The 22,894-nt window shown below is 55.6% G+C and overlaps 3 protein-coding genes across 3 annotated transcripts; 1 reads left to right on the forward strand and 2 right to left on the reverse strand.

Annotated features, from left to right (window-relative positions):
• Positions 1 to 1,068: 1,068 nt before the first annotated feature.
• On the reverse strand, positions 1,069 to 4,701 carry VOLCADRAFT_87015 (uncharacterized protein; the record flags this gene model as incomplete). The annotated part of the gene is made up of 5 exons (XM_002946879.1): positions 1,069 to 1,104; positions 2,598 to 2,987; positions 3,417 to 4,044; positions 4,368 to 4,489; positions 4,693 to 4,701. 5 exons carry the CDS (start codon positions 4,699 to 4,701, stop codon positions 1,069 to 1,071), a joined length of 1,185 nt encoding a protein of 394 aa, XP_002946925.1.
• A 3,523-nt stretch (positions 4,702 to 8,224) lies between these two features.
• On the reverse strand, positions 8,225 to 11,876 carry VOLCADRAFT_87016 (uncharacterized protein; the record flags this gene model as incomplete). The annotated part of the gene is made up of 4 exons (XM_002946880.1): positions 8,225 to 8,365; positions 9,561 to 11,214; positions 11,516 to 11,637; positions 11,844 to 11,876. 4 exons carry the CDS (start codon positions 11,874 to 11,876, stop codon positions 8,225 to 8,227), a joined length of 1,950 nt encoding a protein of 649 aa, XP_002946926.1.
• A 2,697-nt stretch (positions 11,877 to 14,573) lies between these two features.
• VOLCADRAFT_87017 (uncharacterized protein) lies at positions 14,574 to 22,017 on the forward strand (the record flags this gene model as incomplete). Its single annotated transcript, XM_002946698.1, has 5 exons — positions 14,574 to 14,701; positions 14,993 to 17,231; positions 20,415 to 20,536; positions 20,860 to 21,487; positions 21,577 to 22,017. 5 exons carry the CDS (start codon positions 14,574 to 14,576, stop codon positions 22,015 to 22,017), a joined length of 3,558 nt encoding a protein of 1,185 aa, XP_002946744.1.
• Positions 22,018 to 22,894: the final 877 nt, after the last annotated feature.

Here is a 22,894-nt window from a genome sequence, read left to right on the forward strand (position 1 = left end):
GGCCGGTCAGGGTCAGGAGGGGAGGGGTTTCGGTGTGGTAAGCGGGAGCAGGCGGCGTCTGTGAGCCGTGCCTTTTCCGGGCTTTATTGGGGGGCGCCGTGCTGGCTTGTCATCCCCCCCGCGGCTTTAGGTGTTTTTGCTGTGTCTCGCGCTGGGCTGCATCCAAGAGCCCGCAACCCCCAGGAGGAGACTGACGTGCGGACCAGTTTCGCCTCGTTTGTGAGTGGACCGGCGAGGAAGTGGTGGCCACCCTCGGGAAGTGTTCGTTGTTCGTTGCTCGTGGTAGTTGAACAGCTGGCCTTCGAGGACCAGTGTGCGAGTACTCGCTTTGTGTTGGTCTTTTCTGTGCAACCGTGTCTCGGCTTTTGCGGTGTGTCGTCTCAGGCCCGTGGTCCTCCGTGTCTCCCTTGCCTTGCTGGCTGCGTGGGGCCCTGGTTTTTGTGTGTGTAGAGGAGGCCCCCGAGTAGAGCCCCTGCCCCCGGTGGTGTTTTCTTTTTATTCTGGTTTTGGCGGTCAAGAGGGACGAGAGCGCGTGAATAGGCAGGCCAGGCGAAGTGGCGCCTTTCGTGCGGCTCTCGCATAGATCGGTTCGCAGTCTTCTGCGCCGCTGTGTTGCCTAGCCAGGGGCTGGGAGAGTGTCCCGGTTGGCGTGAGTGAGGGATCGAGGCGCGCGCGGAGGAACAGACGGACGTAGAGCCGCACGCCCATCCCTGCGCTGTGTTTCGGCCCGGTCAGGGCCCCCGGTGCTCGTCCTTTATCGGGCGAGCCGCCCACAGTGTAACACCCCATCAACAACAACAACAACAACAACAGGACTCTCTTTGTGATCCCACCAATCCCACCGACGCACTAAAGTAAAGCAGCAATGTGCGGCAGCTCACGGTGGCCATATGGCTGCGCTGGGATCGCTGGGTAATCGCTGAGTTTTTTCTGCAGCAATGGGGAGCTTGAAGCTGGGGGATACACCGGCGGGGGTTTGACCGTAACTTCGTTAATGACACCAGCAGTCAGGCGTGCAGCTGCCAGCGTGGGTCAGCGATGTTTTTACCACGATGTGTACGGGGGCTCCTAGCCGCCGAAGTTTGGGGACATGATGATGTTTGCCTGGCAATTGCAGCGGCAGCGGGGCCGCGGCAGCGCGGCAGCGGCGCGACGTCATCAGACATCGACATGCAACGCAACCGACCGCTCGTAACTGTTTACACCAGCCAGCACGGGTGCTTGAAACCCTAGGCACGTATGTGCTGTCGACAGGCACGATCAGAGGGGCAGCAGGCTTATGCACTTTTGATAACGACGCCTGTACGATGTATGGGTACACAAGGCGAAGGCCTGCGAAGGCACGAAGTGGGATAATTCTACCCTTGCATGCTTCCCCTTTCACGTCCGACGTTGACCCCTGCTTGGCCTAGTTAATATTGTCTATCTCTCTCCTTGCCAAGGCAGCACTACTCGAGGGGCTAAATTGCTTATAAAGTAATCGTTAGGCACGCACCTCAGATACCCCATGATGAAGCCCTCTGGTGGCGCGTTACGTTGGTTGAGTGCTAGTCGTATTCCTGGTAATAAGCTTTTAGTGTAACATTTCCATTTGATCCACAATGGGATCCCATCGGACCCCGTTCCGAGATCCAGTGCTGGCTCTAGTACAGGTTCAGCACTAATTCAGTACCAGCACTGGTTCCGTACTGGTTCCGTACTGGCTCCGTGCTGGTTCAGTATTGGCTCCGTACTGGCTCCGTATTGGTGCCGTACTGGTTTCATTACTGGTGCAGTACTGGTTCGGTACAGTCAACGGGCTGGGCAAGAAAACAACTGAAAACTGACGAACGTTTTAAATCGCAGTACAGGGCCCTCAGATGTCGAATCCGGTTTCCAACTCACCCGTCCGGAAGGATCCGACAGGGCTCCCTCGCATTGTCGCACGGCTTCTTAAGGGGGAGATCATAAACGTGCATACACACTCCGCCTCGTTGTGCTAAGGTCCAGCAACTCGAAACTTCTGAATACTATATCTATCTATAACATCCATCCAATTCCAATGCACCTAACTTCCATCCAATTACTGACTGTCGACATAGTGGACTGTGAGACATCTTATTCGTTCGGGAGATAGGCAGCAGGCATGTGCGAGGGCCGTCTTCCCACACTCTCACCGCTCACTGCACACTGTTGCTCAAGGGCATTCGTTCACAATCCATCGCACAGGATGCAGGTCATAGGTGTGTGTCGTTAGCAAGTACAAGATCACCGCGGCCGTATTGGTCAAAATACAACGCCAAACCCCATGCCAGCGCCAACAGTGCATCAAAGCCCACCCTCACCCACACCATCAGCCCGCAGATATACGGAGGACTGAGAAGCGGAAGCAACGTCACCATGCACGTCCAATGCAAAACAACATGTAACACCCAGCACGCAATGCAATACCACAAAGCATCAACAACATATCAGGATATCAATAACTGTTTCTACGCAGCACCCCGCATGTGCAACGCTACGGAGGTGCAGCCCACAGGTTAACCCCTGTGTACGAATGGGCCGTCTACCACTACTGCAACCAGCGCTGTGACCGCTCAGCACAACGCCACCCTCACCAACATCGCGACCGCTATCCCCAAGGCTGCACTCACAGCCATGCAGGCCCGACCGCCGGCTCGCGAGCCCGACCCACTCAAGGTGGAAACATCCAGAGGTGCCGTACGGTTGGGCGACCGGGGTGTGCCGCTGCTGGGAGGAGGGCTGTGCAGCTGGGAGCTGGAGAAGCCGCTAGGAGGGGTGCTACGGGGGCTGGGTGGTGCAGTGGCTCCTTGACCCAGTGGTGGGGGGCCCGCTGGGCTGGGCGTTGGGGAGCTCCTGTCGGAGGGATAGCCGTAGCTGGTGGGGGGGGACGAGGAGGGCGACGGTGGTGGTGGCATGCCGTGGACGTATGTGGGAGGTGTTGGTAGGGGTGGTAGCGTTACGGGTTGGCGCGGTGCGGTGAAGCCCTGTGGTGGGTAGGTGGGTGGAAGAGGCGGAGGGCTGAGGACCTGGATGACTGGTGCGGCAGGAAATGTTGGACATGGCTGCATCAGAGGCGGCGGTGGTGGCGGTGGTGGCGGTGGTGGCGGCGGAGGCGGCGGTGGCGGCGGCAGCGGTGGCGGTGGCGGCGGCGGCGGCGGCGTGGGTGCCGATAAGGGCACCGGAGGGGTGGACAGCGGCAGTGACGGGAGCGGCCGCAAAGATGAAAAAGGCCATATAGGTTGTGGCGAGGGCAGCGGTTGCTGTAGAAGAGATGGTGGTGGCGCCAGCTCTAATTGCGGTAACGGCATAAGCTGGAGCTGAAAAGGGGCCATAGGCGAGGGACTCCGGGACAGAGGTGGCGGCCGAGGCGGGGCAGGTGGAGATGGCGGTGGAGCGTTCGGTGCGTGCCGAACCGTTGCCACGGCGGCACTCTGGTCGGCGATGCCGGCCGGCAAGTAGAACTCCATGGAACCCCGGGTGATGTTGTTGACGGCGGGGACGAAGTAGCCCGAGACGGACTCGTTGAAGCGCACCAGCTCAACGCCGCTGCTGGAAAGCAGGACGAAGCTGACGCCCATCCGGGCCTCCGCGTCCGGCGAGTAGGCCCTCATGAGTTGGATGTCGTACACACCGTGCGGCAGCGTCAGGTCAAACGGCGGCAGGAGCGCATGGAACCCGCGTCCGAAGCTGTACGGCAGGCTTCCGAACGACCACTCCCATGAGAACGCAATTCCGAAGTCCGGGTTATTGTTGGGCTTGGTCACGCACAGGCTGTAGCTGGGCCAGGGCTCCGAGGTCCTGCCATCGACCGTGCGGTACAGCAGGAGCGGGGTTTGGTGCGGGGCGCTGCAGCTGGCGGCGATGGCGCTGAGCTCCAGGGTGGCGGTGGAGGAGCCACCGGTGGAGGGGACCGAGACGTGGATCCAGATTCCATCTGGGTAGTTGGACACGAGCAGGGGGGTGCTCACCCCCGCCGTCAGGTTGTGGCTGCCGGAGGCGCCGCAGTCGGGGCTGGGGCAGTACCACACCCTGGCATCTTGGCTGCGTGTGTGAGGAAAGGCGTGGGAAGGGTGGTTGTCAGCGTTAGGTCAGGTCGTTCGAGCGCGGGTAGACAGGATAGCACGTGTCTTATCAAAGCGGTGGAACTGGCACGGCATGAATGTTGGTATGCGGATGTACAACAGAAGCGCAAGGCAAAGAAAAGACCGTCGTTTGAAGGACAAGGTGCAATTTTCACTTTTTCCGGTGCCGATCAGGATTCCTACTGTTGAGGTGGCGGAGGTGAAAGCGTATTTTGGATCGGTATTCAGCACACAAGCATTGGCTGCTCAGGTCCCTAGCTAGCGGCTTGTTCCCCGCCTCACCTGGTCCCCAGATCCCCCGTGTAGATCACCATGTTTGAGATGTCGCCATGTGGTGAGATGTGGTAAACGCAATCGTCACCGGGCCGCAATGTGATGCTCCCATAGCTGCCGGACTCAAGAACCTGGGCCGCGGGAACGAACCAGGCAGCCCTCAGGGCTTAGCGCTTGTTGCAAAACATAGATAGGTTTTATGGAATGGCATTACTATATTAGTGCGTTGTTTTGGATGTGTTTCTGTTCAGGGCCAGCTGGACTGTGCAGTGGCGGACCATCACCCCGCCGGATGGCGGGAACCATGGGCCCGCCCATAGCGCAATTCGCGTACCTTCTCCATTGGCGGCGTTTCGTCACAACCAATCAATTCAAAAGACTGCGAGTTTTTTATTGGCGAAAAAATTAACAGCAACACAATAATAAAAGCCAATGCTGGGTCTTCGCCTTGTTGACGGTAGGATGGCATCGTCGGCGAATGTGCCCCACAAAGAATTATTTAGGATATTAGCTGATACTAGTTAAACTTATGTCTCTCAAAGTGCATTGCCCAAAGCTGCAAGCGCAACGAGAGTGCTGTTTGTGGTGAATCGCGATGCAACGATGAAAGTATGGATGAAAATAATGCTGATCTTCATTATCATTATATTTTAAAATAATTGATGTGGTGACAGGACCTCTGACAATTTGGTTCCCTGACGCGACTTCATGTGGCTGACTAAGATATAACTAATTCGAACGGGTTGCATCCTAAAGGGGTGTAAGAAATATACGACCTCAAACGCTAATGGAAAGTGATGTATACCTAGCTAACTATACATATCATATATTATATTTCCTACGCCTTTATCCGTGGGCGCCACGACGCGTCTGCTCGTGCTGAAGCTGCCAAATTCAACCGTCTGATCGCGAGCCTTACATGTCATCAGCTTTCATCTTAGTAATCATTATAGTTGCATGAGCTGTCATTCACTCTGTTCTACACCAGTATACTTTATCTAGATGTCAACATGTCCTTCCGGTGTGAGCCCATTTGTCGGTTTGATTTTATTGATTGGTAGTGTTTAATCATTTTATGTGCTCAGCACGCTTAATTGATTTTGTGAGCACAGTTTGGGTGTCATCGTGACGATTCGGTTCTCGTCCCTGTCGGTAGGCACAGGTCGCAACATCCCAATACTATTAAATCCCATCTTTCTCTCCGCTTTGGAAAAGCTGCTGACGGTCCAAAGCGCCGGTCTCGGCAGGACACATGCAACGGACGGCCTGACTGCTGGCGGAATGTATCCTGACAGGAAGCAACATTCAGACCCTTTAATACGAGTATGCGCGAACTAACATTTGTTGCTCGCCAAGCTTATATTTCCTACGCCATGCTTCCACGAGGGTCTTCTGATCCGCAGGGATTCGCGGGCTTCTTCAGGCACCGCTTGCAACCGCCGCTGTTATGCGGATCGCGGTGGTTTTCCGTATATTTCATCTGGACAGCTGCCGGTTACAGCTATTTTTGGCTTTCCCTCGACCGGCACCGTCCAAGTACAATCCATCTTCCGCACGATTATTACTATGAGCTGAGCATTCCAATAACACGTGTTTTTCATCCTCGACTTGGCTATCGGCACCACAACAGCGGCAAATCCACTGCTCCCTGGGGCCATGGTGCCAGTGCTTATACTTAAACTTCGCCAACTGTACTCCCGGTTCTTTTCCATCCAATGGGTAGTCCTCTGGCAAGACAATCAGACGCGCATGGTCCCAGCCGCTCATCAAACGCTTTTTAGTGCCGTCACCACTGTTCCTGAGCCTGTATGCGCATGCGCATGCACAACTTCAACCTTGCGGAGGGCATGTTCGAAGCCTGTTTGAAGGATAGTGCAGTCCAGCTGCAGATTTTATTCATGAGGCAGGTAGTGGGGACGGCACGGCCATCCCACAGGCTGTTGTATGCGGAGCTGGCTGAACTCCCCTTACAATATTACATGGTGAAGCAGATCCTCCGTTTCTGGAACCGCCTTCAAAAGCAAGTGGGATCCATTGCTCATGCAGTTTTACGGCAGGAGATAACCGATGCCCTGACCAACCCGGAATGGGAGGGTTGGGGAATCTCAATGTTACGACTGTTTTCCTTCTTGGAGTGCAACATTTGGAGCGGAATACCGCAAGAAGTCGTGGGGGTAAAGGAACGTGTTGACTGGTTGTTGAGTAGACCTCTACCAGAAGGAGCGATAATAACGGCATTAAGAGAGCGTTTGATGAGCGGCTGGGACCATACGCGTCTGACTGTCTTGCCAGAGGAGTACCCATCAGATGGGAAGCAACCGGGAGTGCAAATGGCGAAGTATAAGCACTGGATGGGGCTGCCCTTTTCGGGAGCCGCAGCCGTCATGTGGCCAACACATGCTAAGGTTTTCATTCCTCGTTTAGCACATCGTAAGCTAATGCAGTTTCGTTTATGTTGCTGGGCTTTGGAGGCGAACAGAGCACGAAGGGGCAAGTACCATGTCCCCAGGGGGCAGCGGTTTTGCCACTGTTGTGGTCCTAATAGCCGAATTGAGGATGAAAAACACGTGTTATTGGAATGCCCAGCCTATAATGATATTCGTGCTGAAGAGGGATTCGATCATCAACAGAGTATGTTGGAGGCCATGCAATGGGAACCCGCACGTCTGGCGAGGATGTTGGAACGTATGTGGGCTCACCGAAACTCAATTACCCCCTTTGGACGTTAGTCTGGGCTGATGTGCGGTTTTTTTCCTTTTCTCCGTGGCTTTTAGGCGTTGTAGTATTGCCCTTGGGCCCTCGGCTCGTATGGGTAGTCTTACAGGTATGGGGTCACGCACCCCCAACCATGTAACACACACACACACACACAACTTCACCTCAGCCCACTCTGCCACATATGTGTATGTTTTCCTGGTAATGTGGTAATTAGTATAATCACCTGTAATAATGGTCGGATTAATTAGCTGAGTTGGGCAGCGTAGCAATGCCATTAACATTAAAGTTTAGGATAGTAATGTCATCTTTTCTCTTTAAATTTGCTCGTCCCTATCGTATAGTGGTTAGTACATCACGTTGTGGCCGTGAAGACCTGGCTTGAATCCGGGTAGGGACATCATACCAGTCGAGGCACATCAATATTCCTGACATTACGTCTCTATAAACCTGTACCTGTAAAAAATTGTGCGTGAGCAGGAAGAGTGTAGGCGAATGCTTGGCGGGCGATGGGAACGGACGCGGCTGCCGCCAAGGGTGACTTCCTCTTTTTCTAGGGGACATTGCACGGGAGGCAAAGTCCCTTATGGAAGCCCAGTACCGGTTATGTGGGGCGTGTTTGAGGGTACTGATCAGATGGGCATGATTGATTTTATGGAGACTGTTTCGTTTTGGAATGAAGGGGCCTTCAAACCGTAGCGAGCGTTCATCCTGAACTCCCTTCATTCTATAATGAAGAAGTCTTCATTCCAAAATGATAGGGTGTCCTCGATTTGCGTTGTGGAATGAAGGGTCAAAATGAAGGGATGAAATGAATGTGAAACGAATATAGAATGAAGGCTCCGGGTTCCCAGAGTGTGACTGGTAACGAGACGGCACGGTATCTCGGCTATATTACGGCCCAGACACGCAGTTCTCAGCCTGCACCAAACAACTACTACCGGCAGGAAAACGGGCCACGTTTTGGCCTCAGTGCCCTGTGTCGAGATAAGAAAATTACTACCCCTAAGCTGTGCATGTCCCTCTATAACACGCTCGTTGTGCCGGTGTTTTCGTATGGGGCGCAAGTTTAGGGACCTGGTTTTATTGGTGTGAAATTCGAGAGCGCAATGGCGAACCCTATGGCGCAGGAGCAGCGGGCATATATGCGGTCAGTGGTAGGAGCGAAGAGCCCGACTATGGTCTCGCTTTATGATTATGTCGCAAAGGCTGTTCCAGTTCCATTGGGCCAACCTTTTGCTAAGGTTCCGGAACTCAATTATCAAGAGGCCGGGGACACTGTGCCAACGGGCCTGCATTGCCGATGTTGAGCTGGCATTGGGGGGTGTTGCTGAGTGCTGGACGCAAGGTCATAGCTTTCCTTAAGAGCGTGGGACCTGAGCCCCCAGCCGGTTTGCGTGGTGGCGACCTCATAGCGCATTACGCCACCGTTAGGTTGCCAGTGGGAAGCGTACTAGTTCGCTAGTCGGCTCGACGCCCGGTGGGAGTGCCCGGATACCCGAAGTCACTTACTGTCCAGCAAGGTGATCCAGGCACTTTCCCAAGTGGACGTACCGGCGTCAAGGCATGTCGCTATCTGAATTGGACGGGGGCGCCCCCGCTTAGGGGCACGCGGCATAAGTGGCTGGCTCACGCTGAAACCGCCATGCCCCAACGATTGCATGGGGCCGCGCTGTGGCTGTACGTACGATTGTGAAGTTTATATATTGTACACATAGACCTGTCAACCAAGCAGCAATGTTGCATCAGTAAAAGATCGCAGCGTTACGTCTGCTGTTGCACATTTGGAATTGTGAGCCCGATTTCAAAGGAGTCGCCTATTGCCGTAAGAACACGTCAGCCGCCGTGGTACCTTCTAAACATGAACGCACATACGTCATCCCTGTCGCCGAATCAGCTGTACATTGTCATCCATATACATATTCCTGTTTGCGACGGTAAGAAGGCCGTGCATCCTGCAACGCTCAATACGTTTAAAACATCCGTTGTCAAGATCACCGTCGAGCGCCGTTCAATTCCCTTATTTTATGCAGTGGGCTCGTTCGTTCGTTAGTCAGGCGTACGCAAAGGTTCTATTGTTATCACTACTCACAACAGTTACCCCGGGGCGCCCGTTGATCAGGCAACCAGTCGATCAGGATGGCCAACGGGCATGGTTCGCGAAACGTGACATCGCCTAATACCCTTAAACCAATAAACGTTCAAACAACCAAACTGCTCGCCCAACATAACTCTTACCACGCAGAGTTACACAACAAGCAACGCGGAGCATGCCACCAAGCCCCATGCACAACAGCATCGGAAACTCCGCACACATACCGCATACCTGCCCATCTACAAGTTTCTTCACTAGCTCATCACTGCCCATTTCATCTCAGCGCCCGCAATTCCAGTACAACGAGCAAAATAGGAGGCCCTCAGTACGAACGGGCCGTCTGCCGCTACTGCATCCAGCGCTGTGACCGCTCAGCACAACGCCACCCTCACCAACATCGCGACCGCTATCCCCAAGGCTGCACTCACAGCCATGCAGGCCCGACCGCCGGCTCGCGAGCCCGACCCAGTCAAGGTGGAAACATCCAGAGGTGCCGTACGGTTGGGCGACCGGGGTGTGCCGCTGCTGGGAGGAGGGCTGTGCAGCTGGGAGCTGGAGAAGCCGCTAGGAGGGGTGCTACGGGGGTTGGGTGGTGCAGTGGCTCCTTGACCCAGTGGTGGGGGGCCCGCTGGGCTGGGCGTTGGGGAGCTCCTGTCGGGGGGATAGCCGTAGCTGGTGGGTGGGAACGAGGAGGACGACGGTGGTGGTGGCATGCCGTGGACGTATGTGGGAGGTGTTGGTAGGGGTGGTAGCGTTACGGGTTGGCGCGGTGCGGTGAAGCCCTGTGGTGGGTAGGTGGGTGGAAGAGGCGGAGGGCTGAGGACCTGGATGACTGGTGCGGCAGGACTCGGTCCCTGCGAGGGCGGCGGCGGGAGGCCCTCCCTCGAGTCAGATCCGGGGTAGGTCGGGCTGGGCGGCACTGCTGGGTGCGGCGGTGAGGGGGTCTGGTCTGGTTGCAGGGGGGAGGGTGGCAGCGAGGTAGCCGGCGGCTGCAGTGGGGATGGTGGCGAGGATGGCCGTAATGAAGGCGTCGGCGGGTAGGTCGGTGTCGGCGGCGGGGATAGCAGCAGGCTCGCCGGCGGTAGTGGTGGCGACGAAGGCGGCTGCAGCAGCGGCTGGGACTGGGACAGTGGAGGCGACGGGAAAGGAAGCGGTAACGGTGGCAGTAGCAAGGATGGTGACGGCGGCGGGGTCAGCGACAATGGCGACGACGACGCAGGTGTCAGGGAGGGCGACGGCGGTGTTGATGGCGGCGGGAGCGATGGAGGCTGGGGAGAACGAGGCGGCGATGGCGAAGGTGGCGGTCGGAAAGGGACGGGCGGTGCGGGGCTTGGAGGCACGGCAGGAGACGGAGGCGGAGGTGGCGGCCGAGGCGGGGCAGGTGGAGATGGCGGTGGAGCGTTCGGTGCGTGCCGTACCGTGGCCACGGCGGCGCTCTGGTCGGCGATGCCGGCCGGCAAGTAGAACTCCATAGAACCCCGGGTGATGTTGTTGACGGCGGGGACGAAGTAGCCCGAGACGGACTCGTTGAAGCGCACCAGCTCAACGCCGCTGCTGGAAAGCAGGACGAAGCTGACGCCCATCCGGGCCTCCGCGTCCGGCGAGTAGGCCCTCATGAGCTGGATGTCGTACACACCGTGTGGCAGCGTCAGGTCAAACGGCGGCAGGAGCGCATGGAACCCGCGTCCGAAGCTGTACGGCAGGCTTCCGAACGACCACTCCCATGAGAACGCAATTCCGAAGTCCGGGTTATTGTTGGGCTTGGTCACGCACAGGCTGTAGCTGGGCCAGGGCTCCGAGGTCCTGCCATCGACCGTGCGGTACAGCAGGAGCGGGGTTTGGTGCGGGGCGCTGCAGCTGGCAGCGATGGCGCTGAGCTCCAGGGTGGCGGCGGAGGAGCCACCGGTGGAGGGGACCGAGACGTGGATCCAGATTCCATCTGGGTAGTTGGACACGAGCAGGGGGGTGCTCACCCCCGCCGTCAGGTTGTGGCTGCCGGAGGCGCCGCAGTCGGGGCTGGGGCAGTACCACACCCTGGCATCTTGGCTGCGTGTGTGAGGAAAGGCGTGGGAGGGGTGGTGGTCAGCGCTAGGTCAGGTCGTTCGAGCGCGGGTAGACAGGATAGCACGTGTCTTATCAAAGCGGTGGAACTGGCACGGCATGAATGTTGGTATGCGGGTGCACAACAGAAGTGCAAGGCAAAGGAAAGACCGTCGTTTGAAGGACAAGGTGTAATTTACACTTTTTCCGGTGCCGATCAGGATTCCTACTGTTGACGTGGCGGAGGTGAAAGCGTATTATGGATCGGTATTCAGCACACAAGCATTGAGCTTGTTCCCCGCCTCACCTGGTCCCCAGATCCCCCGTGTAGATCACCATGTTTGAGATGTCGCCATGTGGTGAGATGTGGTAAACGCAGTCGTCACCGGGCCGCAATGTGATGCTCCCAAAGCTGCCGGACTCAAGAACCTGGGCCGCGGGAACGAACCAGGCAGCCTTCAGGGCTTAGGGCTTGTTGCAACACGCAGATGGGTGGCCACAGAGATATGAGTCATAAATAATGTTTTCTGATTCAGCATAGCGGGTTTGATCGTTGGGGTGCTCTGCTGTGCATCGCCCCAATTATGCAGGCGCATATATGTAGGGCCACCAGATCCGGTAAATACTTCACGTACCTTCTCCCTTGGCGATGCCTCATCACAACCCATCAATTCAAAAGATTGTGCATGTATCGATGACAAAGAGATTATTAACACGACAAGAGCAGCCAGTGTTGCACCGGCGTCATAAGCTTGATGGTTTGACATTCCTTACGGCGAAGCCCGAATAATGGATTGCGTAGGTAAAGAATTGATACTGAACTTACGTTCTGTTATTTCAGAGGCGATTTGCTAATTGGCAAACGCGATTTTATGCAGACAGTGGTACTTACTGTAATGATGTAACTGGTTGGGGAAATAAGATGTATAAGATCATTAATATACATCATCCTGAATGCGCTTGACAAGACATGTTAGAACTTTGTTGCCTGACACGACGGAGTGCAACTGGTACAGCTCATTATCCGACCACCGACCGATCCCAGCCAACCGCTGAAGAAATTTATCTGATGTGACTCAAATCGGACCTATATGTGAGCCCCTGATATAATATATTATGAACATGAACCCAAGCTAACGTTTGTTTTTTTGTCCTAGCAGCACCGACTGCATGCAACTGCTGTCGGTTGTGCCCTATGGTCGTGCAGTTCCTATGTAGAGATTATCTGCAGGTTTAACAGCATATAAGAGAATAGATTTAAGTGTTACGCTTTCAATCAGTTATTAAGTGGCATCCGGTTGCAAAGCTGGGCCGGCCGAGACCGTATGACAGCAGCGTCCAATCCTTCAGTTCTTCCTTAAATAAATAGCTATCTGATTTCGCCATAAGAGATCGGTTCTCGGCCCTCTTTCCGGCCTTCCCTTCTTTCCCAGTCTAACGCGAGGCGACATGCCAAGCTATTTTTTCGTGGCTTTTAGGCGTTCAGTGTTGGAAATGATCGACACTCATATACCAGTGAATGGTAGCCACAGTAATAGGACCCGGCTGGGGTCCGACGCTTTGTTGGTTTTAACATTCAGATCAATCCCTTGGATGGGGCTGCCCTTTTCGGGAGCCGCAGCCGTCATGTGGCCAACACATGCTAAGGTTTTCATTCCTCGTTTAGCACATCGTATACTAATGCAGTTTCGTTTATGTTGCTGGGCTTTGGAGGCAAACAGAGCACGAAGGGGCAAGTACCATGTCCCCAGGGAGCAGCGGTTTTGCCGCTGTTGTGATATCAATAGCCAAGTCGAGGGTGAAAAACACGTGTTATTGGAATGCTCAGCCTATAAACATATTCTTGCAGAAGAGGGATTCGATCATCAACAGAGCATGTTGGAGGCCATGAAATGTGAGCCAGCACGTCTGGCGAGAATATTGGAACGTATGTGGGCTCACCACAACTCAGTTATCCCCTTTGGGTGCTAGTCCGGGCTGATAGCGCGGTGTTTCCTTTTCTCTGTGGCTTTTAGGCGTTTAGGTATTGCCCTTGGGCCTTCGGCTCGTATGGGTAGTACACACACACACACACATACACACACGAAAAAAACTATCCCTCCTCCGTTCTGTTCACTCTTTCATTACCTCGAGAACTCGATTCCATTCACCGAGTGAAAGCATCTCATCTTCGGGGTTTTGCTCATGCAATTGCCTGGCGGCTTGGAATGGGGATTGGGTGTCGTAGGGTGTAGGCACTTTAGCCCAATTTTATGGCAGTACATATTAAACGGCTGCTCAGGCTTAAGGGGTGATGCGCCCACACCCGGCCCTAATCTATCACGAAGACTGCTTTCATTGCTTGCAGATATCTTCTTTTTTAAGGAAGACTTTACACGAAAACGGGAGCCATCCCTGCCATGCTTTGGTACTTATGGCAAACACACCAATACGCCAGCAAGTCCGCGCATCTGTTACGTATTAACCTTGGTCGCATTCTTAATTTGATTTATGGGATGTTTAAGTTTGAAGGGGAGTTTAGAGGTTGGTAAGGTATGCACTGTGTCTCTACTGATTGGATCGAATTGTTTAACGTGAAATGGAATATTCGCGCAATATTATTAGACTACCGTGTGCATGATTTACTATGTGTCCTAGCTGACACAGTGCGTCGCGTCTATCGCGTCGTGTCGCGTCTGGATAGCGAAGGGTCGCGCAGGGTCGCGTCAGGCTGCACAAGCCCGTGCGCCGGACGAAGGTCACGTCTCAAGCAGTCGACTGTTCCATTATAAAGGCGCTGAACTCAACAATGCTCATTCAACTTGCTGCTAAAAATATAAACTTATTTACCTTGTATGCTTTTGTCTGCAATAGTTAACTGACCTACACTCGCCAGCCCAGACGCTGAAAGGGCGCACATACGTTGAATTGAAGAGGTCGATAAATATAACAGTTGAATCAATATATAATTTATCGTCTTTCATCCTTAACGCAAACTGGTACCAAGGATGCTTTCGTCTCGCCGGCAACCATGTCGATCATCTGTCAGAGCTGCGACAGCGATTTTAACTTTTTTAACATGTTCCTCGCTTATCTCTGCACAAAACTTTGATTTATCTGGCTGTAATTCGACATCTTCATATGGCGAGGTGCGTAAAACCATGACCTACAAACGGCTTATCCATTCGCATGTTCGCAATTGCGGCGATGTCCATCGCTAGATGTTTTGCAGTTCGTTTTAGTGGACATATAATTAGTAAGCAGCTTGTGCTGCAGTGCTATCCAGCGTTTGTAAACCGTCAATCACCAAAGAAACAAAGCGATCAGCGAATTGATTCAGATCTTACACCTTATGAAGCACAATAAGCTAACTTCCTCTGTACGTAATGCAGGACCTGTCGGGGCGCTTCGGGACCATTTATCTGCGATCCGGCGATAGCTGCATACACCACATCATGCTGAGCGGCAACATGTCGAGTTTGGAGCTTCGCTCTCAAGGCCTGACGAACGGAAGGTGAGGCGGCCGATATCGCGACATGCTAATTGCCAACTGCTGCATCACAACCAATACAACCAATGGCTTGGTTTCCACGGGCATCCGTGCTTGGCCGTGGATCCATGCTCGCAGCGGTTAATCATTCGTAGACTGCCATTACTCATGTTTGATTGTAGCCTTATCGGTGAATTATTGGATCATGATACATGCGCTTATGCCCTTCAATGTTAGGACATTCATACGCATCACGCCCCGCCTCCAAGACGCCTTCTCTCCCTTCCGTCCCTTTACATCCCGCTGTGCACGCAGCCACGCGCGGGCAATCTACTGTCCCGCACCAGACTGCGTCGCCTCCAAGGGAACCGGCTTACGTGATGATACCCCAGCCCTCCTGGAGCCAGCGGACTACCCCAACGGCATCTGGATCAACGTCTCGGTCCCCACCATCGGAGCCGGCGGCAGCGGCATCGCAGCCGCCGTGGAGTTCAACTCAGCCTTAGCGAGCTGCTCGGAGCTCGGCACGATCCTGCTGCCGCTCTTCCTCACGCCTCCGGATGACGCCCGCCACTCAAGCCGTCCCAGCTACAGCCTGTGCGTACCCGCTCCCAATAATCACCCGGACTTTGGCCTTTCCTTTTCCTGGTCTTGGTCGATGGCAGATCTGCCACGCGTGTTCGAAGACGGCTTCTACGCGGTTTTGAAGCCCTTTCCACTGACGTTGCCCCTTGGTGTGTACGACATCAACCTATTGAAAGCAGTGGCGCCGCGTGGCGCTATGGAGATCACGCTGGATCTCCTGGCCGGCAATGGCACCGTCCTCGCTTCGTTTGATGACACCACCACAGGCTTTTACATCCCCGCCGCTAACGACATCACGCAGGCTTCCTTGCAGTTTTATTTACCCGCTGGGATTGGAAGCCAGAGCACCGCCGTGTACACTGTACGACATATGCCGTCCGCGCCTCCGCTGCCCCCAGCACCCATGGAGCAGAACTGCACCCCGGCGTCATCGCCGTACATTGTGCAGCGCCGCGGCCGCTCAACTTTTGTCACCCTCAGGATGCCGTACACAAAGTATGTGGATGCGTTGCTGAGGACCAATGTTGGTGACGTCGACAATCCTTCGGTATTAACCGGTGGCTGTGCCTTCAGCTTCCCGGCCACCACTACAGCGGGCGACTCCATCCTTCGCCATATCCTGTCATTCACTTCGGCACCGTCCGCCGATGCCGCAGCACTGGCCTGGCTCAGCAGCTCACCTGCCAGCAGCAAAGTACGGATGCGCCCCGGAACCACTGTCTCCTTACCAGCACCGTCACCTGCGGACAGCCTAACGGTGCTGCTCTCCGGACCTGGGAGCATCTCGCAGCCTCTAGTACTGGACTACATGGCCGAGCTGGCCTCATGCGCAGCTCCGAATACGGTACCTTTACATTTGACAGCCCTTGGACCGCAGACCGCTGGGAATAAGATGACCCTCTCAGTATGCAACGCCGCACCAAATGTCATTTCCAACGACACGCGCACGACGACGACGATGCTAGACGTCAGTATCGGCTGGAACACGTCCAGGCTCCCTGCAGTGTTCTCCGATCAGGCTTCCGTACTCGCTGCGGAGATGCGGAACAGCTCGTTTGGTCAGGGTAAGCGACTGCCCTCCGGATGGTACCGTGTAGCCCTCCTCCACCACCCGTCCATCGTGCTGCGTCTCACCATCGGCAATACCACTACGTCGGCCAACTCCACGATCTTCCTGCCAGACGTAGTGACCAACTTGAGCCTCTACGCGACCGTACCACTATCGCCAACCACCCGAGCGATGAGCGCAGCCGTGCGGCTGGCGCCATTGCCGTTTCCGCCGCCCCAACCAAACAGTCCCCCATCGCCCAGGCCGCCAAGCCCTGCACCGAGCCCAAGCCAGCCCCCGTCTAGCCCTGCTCCTCCCAACCCAGTTCCCCCCAGTCCTGCAACCCCCAGCCCTGCCCCCCCCAAGCCGCTGCCGCCCATTCCACCTCTACCAAGCCCTTTACCACCGAGCCCGCCTTCTCCCAGCCCATTTCCACCTTCAGCGCCCTCGCCACCGGCACCCAGCCCATCGCCACCAAATCCGCTTGCGCCATCCCTGCCCCCGCCCACATACCCTCTGGCTCCGCTGCTGCCGACGTCGCCGCTGGGGCCCGACTTAAGCCCTCCACCTGAACCAGCACCGTCCACGCAACCTTACGGCATGCCACCACCACCGTCGTCCTCCTCGTCCCCACCCACCAGCTACGGCTATCCCTCCGACAGGAGCTCCCCAACGTCCAGCCCAGCGGGCCCCCCACCACTGGGTCAAGGAGCCACTGCACCACCCAGCCCCCGTAGCACCCCTCCTAGCGGCTTCTCCAGCTCCCAGCTGCACAGCCCTCCTCCCAGCAGCGGCACACCCCGGTCGCCCAACCGTACGGCACCTCTGGATGTTTCCACCTTGGCTGGGTCGGGCTCGCGAGCTGGCGGTCGGGCCTGCATGGCTGTGAGTGCAGCCTTGGGGATAGCGGTCGCGTTGTTGGTGAGGGTGACGTTGTGCTGAGCGGTCACAGCGCTGGATGCGGTAGTGGCAGACGGCATCCCGATAAGCTGGATAAGCTGAATGGCACAGCTGGAAAACGAGCTGGTGTATTCCATCGGGCCTTAGGGCTTTGCCAGATTGTCTACGGTTATGGACGGATGACTGCAACAGGAATCCCATTTAGTTTGAGTGATGACTTGCAGGATGGGAATGCAGGGTGCATGTGTCTGCCAGCAGAGGGGTCCCTTCCTAATCGGATACATCATTACGGCACTTGTAGGATTTCATCCCAAGCTCGGTCGCTTGTCCCTATGGCAATGAGCTCGTTCCTATTGTGAATGGATAACGCATGTACGGCGCCCATGTACGGCATTCACCGGCATCAGCCTGACGTCATCCGTCGTCCTGTGACCTCCAGGATAGCTCCAAAGGACGACAACGCAAATGGCGCTTTGCAATCTTAGATGGCTCAGTGTCATCCAACCAATGACGTAAACTGTCCACATGGATGGTTTGTGATTGTGGTCGTGTGTATAATACCATTTCATTGAGATCCTTGAAGGACAGTGAAGGGGCAGCCGCAGGGCCCTATAATCGGTACACAGCTACCAATTGGCCTTCCGAGCGACTAGCCCCGCGACTGCTTGCCCCCGAGCGAGAGTTTGCTAGGACCGGTGAGCGTGTGTATGGACGGACCTCGCATCTGCCGAACGAATGAGTCAGCTGCTTGCTTAGTTTTCCATGAGGGAGGTCATGGTTGCCGCCCGATAATAAGTCGATGGTGAGGTGCATCGGTGGGCTCGGTTGACTTGTGGCCAGACCTGGACGTTGCAAGCCTTGACTGTATTAAACATAAGTGCCGGCTACATTGGTGCGGCTAGCCCAGCGGCGATATTGGAGTACATGCATGTCTATGGGCAGGTGAATGCGGCAGGTGAATGCGGCTGACGTGCGTGCACGATGACACAGTTTTTTGTGTGTGTGTGTTACATGGTTGGGGGGTGCGTGACCCCATACCTGTAAGACTACCCATACGAGCCGAAGGCCCAAGGGCAATACTACAACGCCTAAAAGCCACGGAGAAAAGGAAAAAAACACCGCACATCAGCCCAGACTAGCGTCCAAAGGGGGTAATTGAGTTTCGGTGAGCCCACATACGTTCCAACATCCTCGCCAGGCGTGCGGGTTCCCATTGCATGGCCTCCAACATACTCTGTTGATGATCGAATCCCTCTTCAGCACGAATATCATTATAGGCTGGGCATTCCAATAACACGTGTTTTTCATCCTCGATGACACAGTTAAAATTGAGGTGTGGTTAACGGTCTATTACGTAGCTGCAATTGATTCCATTAAGTAATGAGAACGTTGGATGCGGCTGCGCAGGAAGGACGTGTGTGTGTGTGTGTTACATGGTTGGGGGTGCGTGACCCCATACCGGTAGAACTACCCATACGAGCCGAATACCCAAGGGAAGGACGTGGCTGTGGCGGCGGCGACATCGATGCCGCGACACAGATGCATATAAACCTGTAAGGAATATCAACAACAGGCTGCTGTCGCGAATTATTAAGGAAACCATGAAGAGCAAACAGCGCAGAATGCGAAAGTGAAGTCATTCCCGGGGTAGGGGTGCTTCGAATGACCGAATCGTGCTACTGTGGCAACGCGAAGCGGCCTTAATCCGTCAAAGCGCATTACGATAATACACCGCATGCATTCCGCTACGAGGAGTAAATTACTCCGAGTAATAGAGTAAGAATAGCAGTACATACGGAAATTTTACAAAGTTGCATTGGCATTGACAGCCCAATGTCCGCGTGGTTGGATACGAACAGAGGAAGTAACGGAATAACGAATACCATTGGTACCGCAACTAACGCAACGTAGTCACAATCCTCCACACAGCACCTGAATTATATGTGTATGTGTTACATGGTTGGGGATGCTTGACCTGTACGGTACCCTCAATTACATGGCTTTTAGGCGTTGTAGTATTGCCCTTGGGCCTTCGGCACGTATGGGTAGTTTTACAGGTATGGGGTCACGCACCGCCAACCATGTAACACACACACACATGACGACACCGTGACGTGGGCGTCGAATGAAAGGGAATCAGGACAAAACAATTTGACCATTTACAGTCATAAGAATATTATATTAATGATAAAACCAAACGTTGAAATTGTAGGATTGGACTCTGCTATTTGACGATTAAAACCAATACGGTAGATGGTCTACACCCTGCTCTACCAATATGGGAGGGCATCTTGTTGACTAAAAAGATACCGGTATAGAGCAGGTTGAAGACAAATCTTGCGACTTGTTACTAAAGCTGGCAGCTGTCTACATAGAAATTAGACGACTTAAACTGAAGTCAACTGAACAGCGGTTGCAAGAGCTTTGCAGCAAGCAGCTGGCAGCGCCTGGAGACGCCCACGCACAGCATAGCGTAGGAAATGTGACTTAAGAAGCATAATCTATGAAATTACTTCGCGAAGTATCCCAATGGCGTAGCGTCCTGTCAGGTCATTAGCTGGTCTGTTAGTCAGCCCACCGGTTGCACGCGCAGTCGTCGCGTCAGGGAGTCACCGAGCCGTCAAAGGTCTCGTCAGCAGCAATCAAAAAATTCATTATAAATTAACGTAAGCAATACTTTTCCTGTCAACGACATTCAACAACAATACCGATACCTCTTAAAGGTAGCTCGCTAGGTTTGCCGCTTAGGGCAATGTGCCTTTGAGAGACAAATCACGGGGATTTACTACCTGCTCACTCATCTCAATATATTCTGATCAATTCTTTTGTGGGACACAATCGCGTAAAATGCTAATCTACCGACACCATGGCGCCGGCACAGCATTGGCTTCTCTTACCATAATGCTAATCTCTTCGTTATCAATTTATGCACAAGCATTTAAGCTAATTGGATGTGGCGAAACAATCCCAATGGAAAAGGTACGTAGATTGCACGCAAGGGGGATTTACGAGGCTTACTCGGCCTCGGCGGCGGGCAGGGCAATGCACGGCCCGCCACCGCACAGTCCTGCCGGGCGTGTGACAGATACATCAGCCGCCATAATAAAGTCGTACTAATCTCTTTTTACCATTCCATAAAACTTATCTATGTTTTGCAACAAGCGCTAAGCCCTGAGGGCTGCCTGGTTCGTTCCCGCGGCCCAGGTTCTTGAGTCCGGCAGCTATGGGAGCATCACATTGCGGCCCGGTGACGATTGCGTTTACCACATCTCACCACATGGCGACATCTCAAACATGGTGATCTACACGGGGGATCTGGGGACCAGGTGAGGCGGGGAACAAGCCGCTAGCTAGGGACCTGAGCAGCCAATGCTTGTGTGCTGAATACCGATCCAAAATACGCTTTCACCTCCGCCACCTCAACAGTAGGAATCCTGATCGGCACCGGAAAAAGTGAAAATTGCACCTTGTCCTTCAAACGACGGTCTTTTCTTTGCCTTGCGCTTCTGTTGTACATCCGCATACCAACATTCATGCCGTGCCAGTTCCACCGCTTTGATAAGACACGTGCTATCCTGTCTACCCGCGCTCGAACGACCTGACCTAGCGCTGACAACCACCCTTCCCACGCCTTTCCTCACACACGCAGCCAAGATGCCAGGGTGTGGTACTGCCCCAGCCCCGACTGCGGCGCCTCCGGCAGCCACAACCTGACGGCGGGGGTGAGCACCCCCCTGCTCGTGTCCAACTACCCAGATGGAATCTGGATCCACGTCTCGGTCCCCTCCACCGGTGGCTCCTCCGCCGCCACCCTGGAGCTCAGCGCCATCGCCGCCAGCTGCAGCGCCCCGCACCAAACCCCGCTCCTGCTGTACCGCACGGTCGATGGCAGGACCTCGGAGCCCTGGCCCAGCTACAGCCTGTGCGTGACCAAGCCCAACAATAACCCGGACTTCGGAATTGCGTTCTCATGGGAGTGGTCGTTCGGAAGCCTGCCGTACAGCTTCGGACGCGGGTTCCATGCGCTCCTGCCGCCGTTTGACCTGACGCTGCCACACGGTGTGTACGACATCCAGCTCATGAGGGCCTACTCGCCGGACGCGGAGGCCCGGATGGGCGTCAGCTTCGTCCTGCTTTCCAGCAGCGGCGTTGAGCTGGTGCGCTTCAACGAGTCCGTCTCGGGCTACTTCGTCCCCGCCGTCAACAACATCACCCGGGGTTCTATGGAGTTCTACTTGCCGGCCGGCATCGCCGACCAGAGCGCCGCCGTGGCCACGGTACGGCACGCACCGAACGCTCCACCGCCATCTCCACCTGCCCCGCCTCGGCCGCCACCTCCGCCTCCGTCTCCTGCCGTGCCTCCAAGCCCCGCACCGCCCGTCCCTTTCCGACCGCCACCTTCGCCATCGCCGCCTCGTTCTCCCCAGCCTCCATCGCTCCCGCCGCCATCAACACCGCCGTCGCCCTCCCTGACACCTGCGTCGTCGTCGCCATTGTCGCTGACCCCGCCGCCGTCACCATCCTTGCTACTGCCACCGTTACCGCTTCCTTTCCCGTCGCCTCCACTGTCCCAGTCCCAGCCGCTGCTGCAGCCGCCTTCGTCGCCACCACTACCGCCGGCGAGCCTGCTGCTATCCCCGCCGCCGACACCGACCTACCCACCGACGCCTTCATTACGGCCATCCTCGCCACCATCCCCACTGCAGCCGCCGGCTACCTCGCTGCCACCCTCCCCCGTGAAACCAGACCAGACCCCCTCACCGCCGCACCCAGCAGTCCCGCCCAGCCCGACCTACCCCGGATCTGACTCGAGGGAGGGCCTCCCGCCGCCGCCCTCGCAGGGACCGAGTCCTGCCGCACCAGTCATCCAGGTCCTCAGCCCTCCGCCACTTCCACCCACCTACCCACCACAGGGCTTCACCGCACCGCGCCAACCCGTAACGCTACCACCCCTACCAACACCTCCCACATACGTCCACGGCATGCCACCACCACCGTCGCCCTCCTCGTCCCCACCCACCAGCTACGGCTATCCCCCCGACAGGAGCTCCCCAACGCCCAGCCCAGCGGGCCCCCCACCACTGGGTCAAGGAGCCACTGCACCACCCAGCCCCCGTAGAACCCCTCCTAGCGGCTTCTCCAGCTCCCAGCTGCACAGCCCTCCTCCCAGCAGCGGCACACCCCGGTCGCCCAACCGTACGGCACCTCTGCATGTTTCCACCTTGGCTGGGTCGGGCTCGCGAGCCGGCGGTCGGGCCTGCATGGCTGTGAGTGCAGCCTTGGGGATAGCGGTCGCGATGTTGGTGAGGGTGGCGTTGTGCTGAGCGGTCACAGCGCTGGTTGCAGTAGTGGCAGACGGCCCATTCGTACACAGGGGTTAACCTGTGGGCTGCACCTCCGTAGCGTTGCACATGCGGGATGCTGCGTAGAAACAGTTAGTGATATCCTGATATGTTGTTGATGCTTTGTGGTATTGCATTGCGTGCTGGGTGTTACATGTTGTTTTGCATTGGACGTGCATGGTGACGTTGCTTCCGCTTCTCAGTCCTCCGTATATCTGCCGGCTGATGGTGTGAGGGTGAGGGTGGGCTTTGAGGCACTGTTGGCGTTGGCGGACGTTGCATGGGCAGAATTCACGGCAGTGGCGACGCTACACTTGCTCACCCGTGCATACCCGTTGACCC

The sequence above is a fragment of the Volvox carteri genome, assembly GCF_000143455.1.
Source record: "Volvox carteri f. nagariensis unplaced genomic scaffold VOLCAscaffold_4, whole genome shotgun sequence".
Lineage (NCBI taxonomy): Eukaryota > Viridiplantae > Chlorophyta > Chlorophyceae > Chlamydomonadales > Volvocaceae > Volvox > Volvox carteri.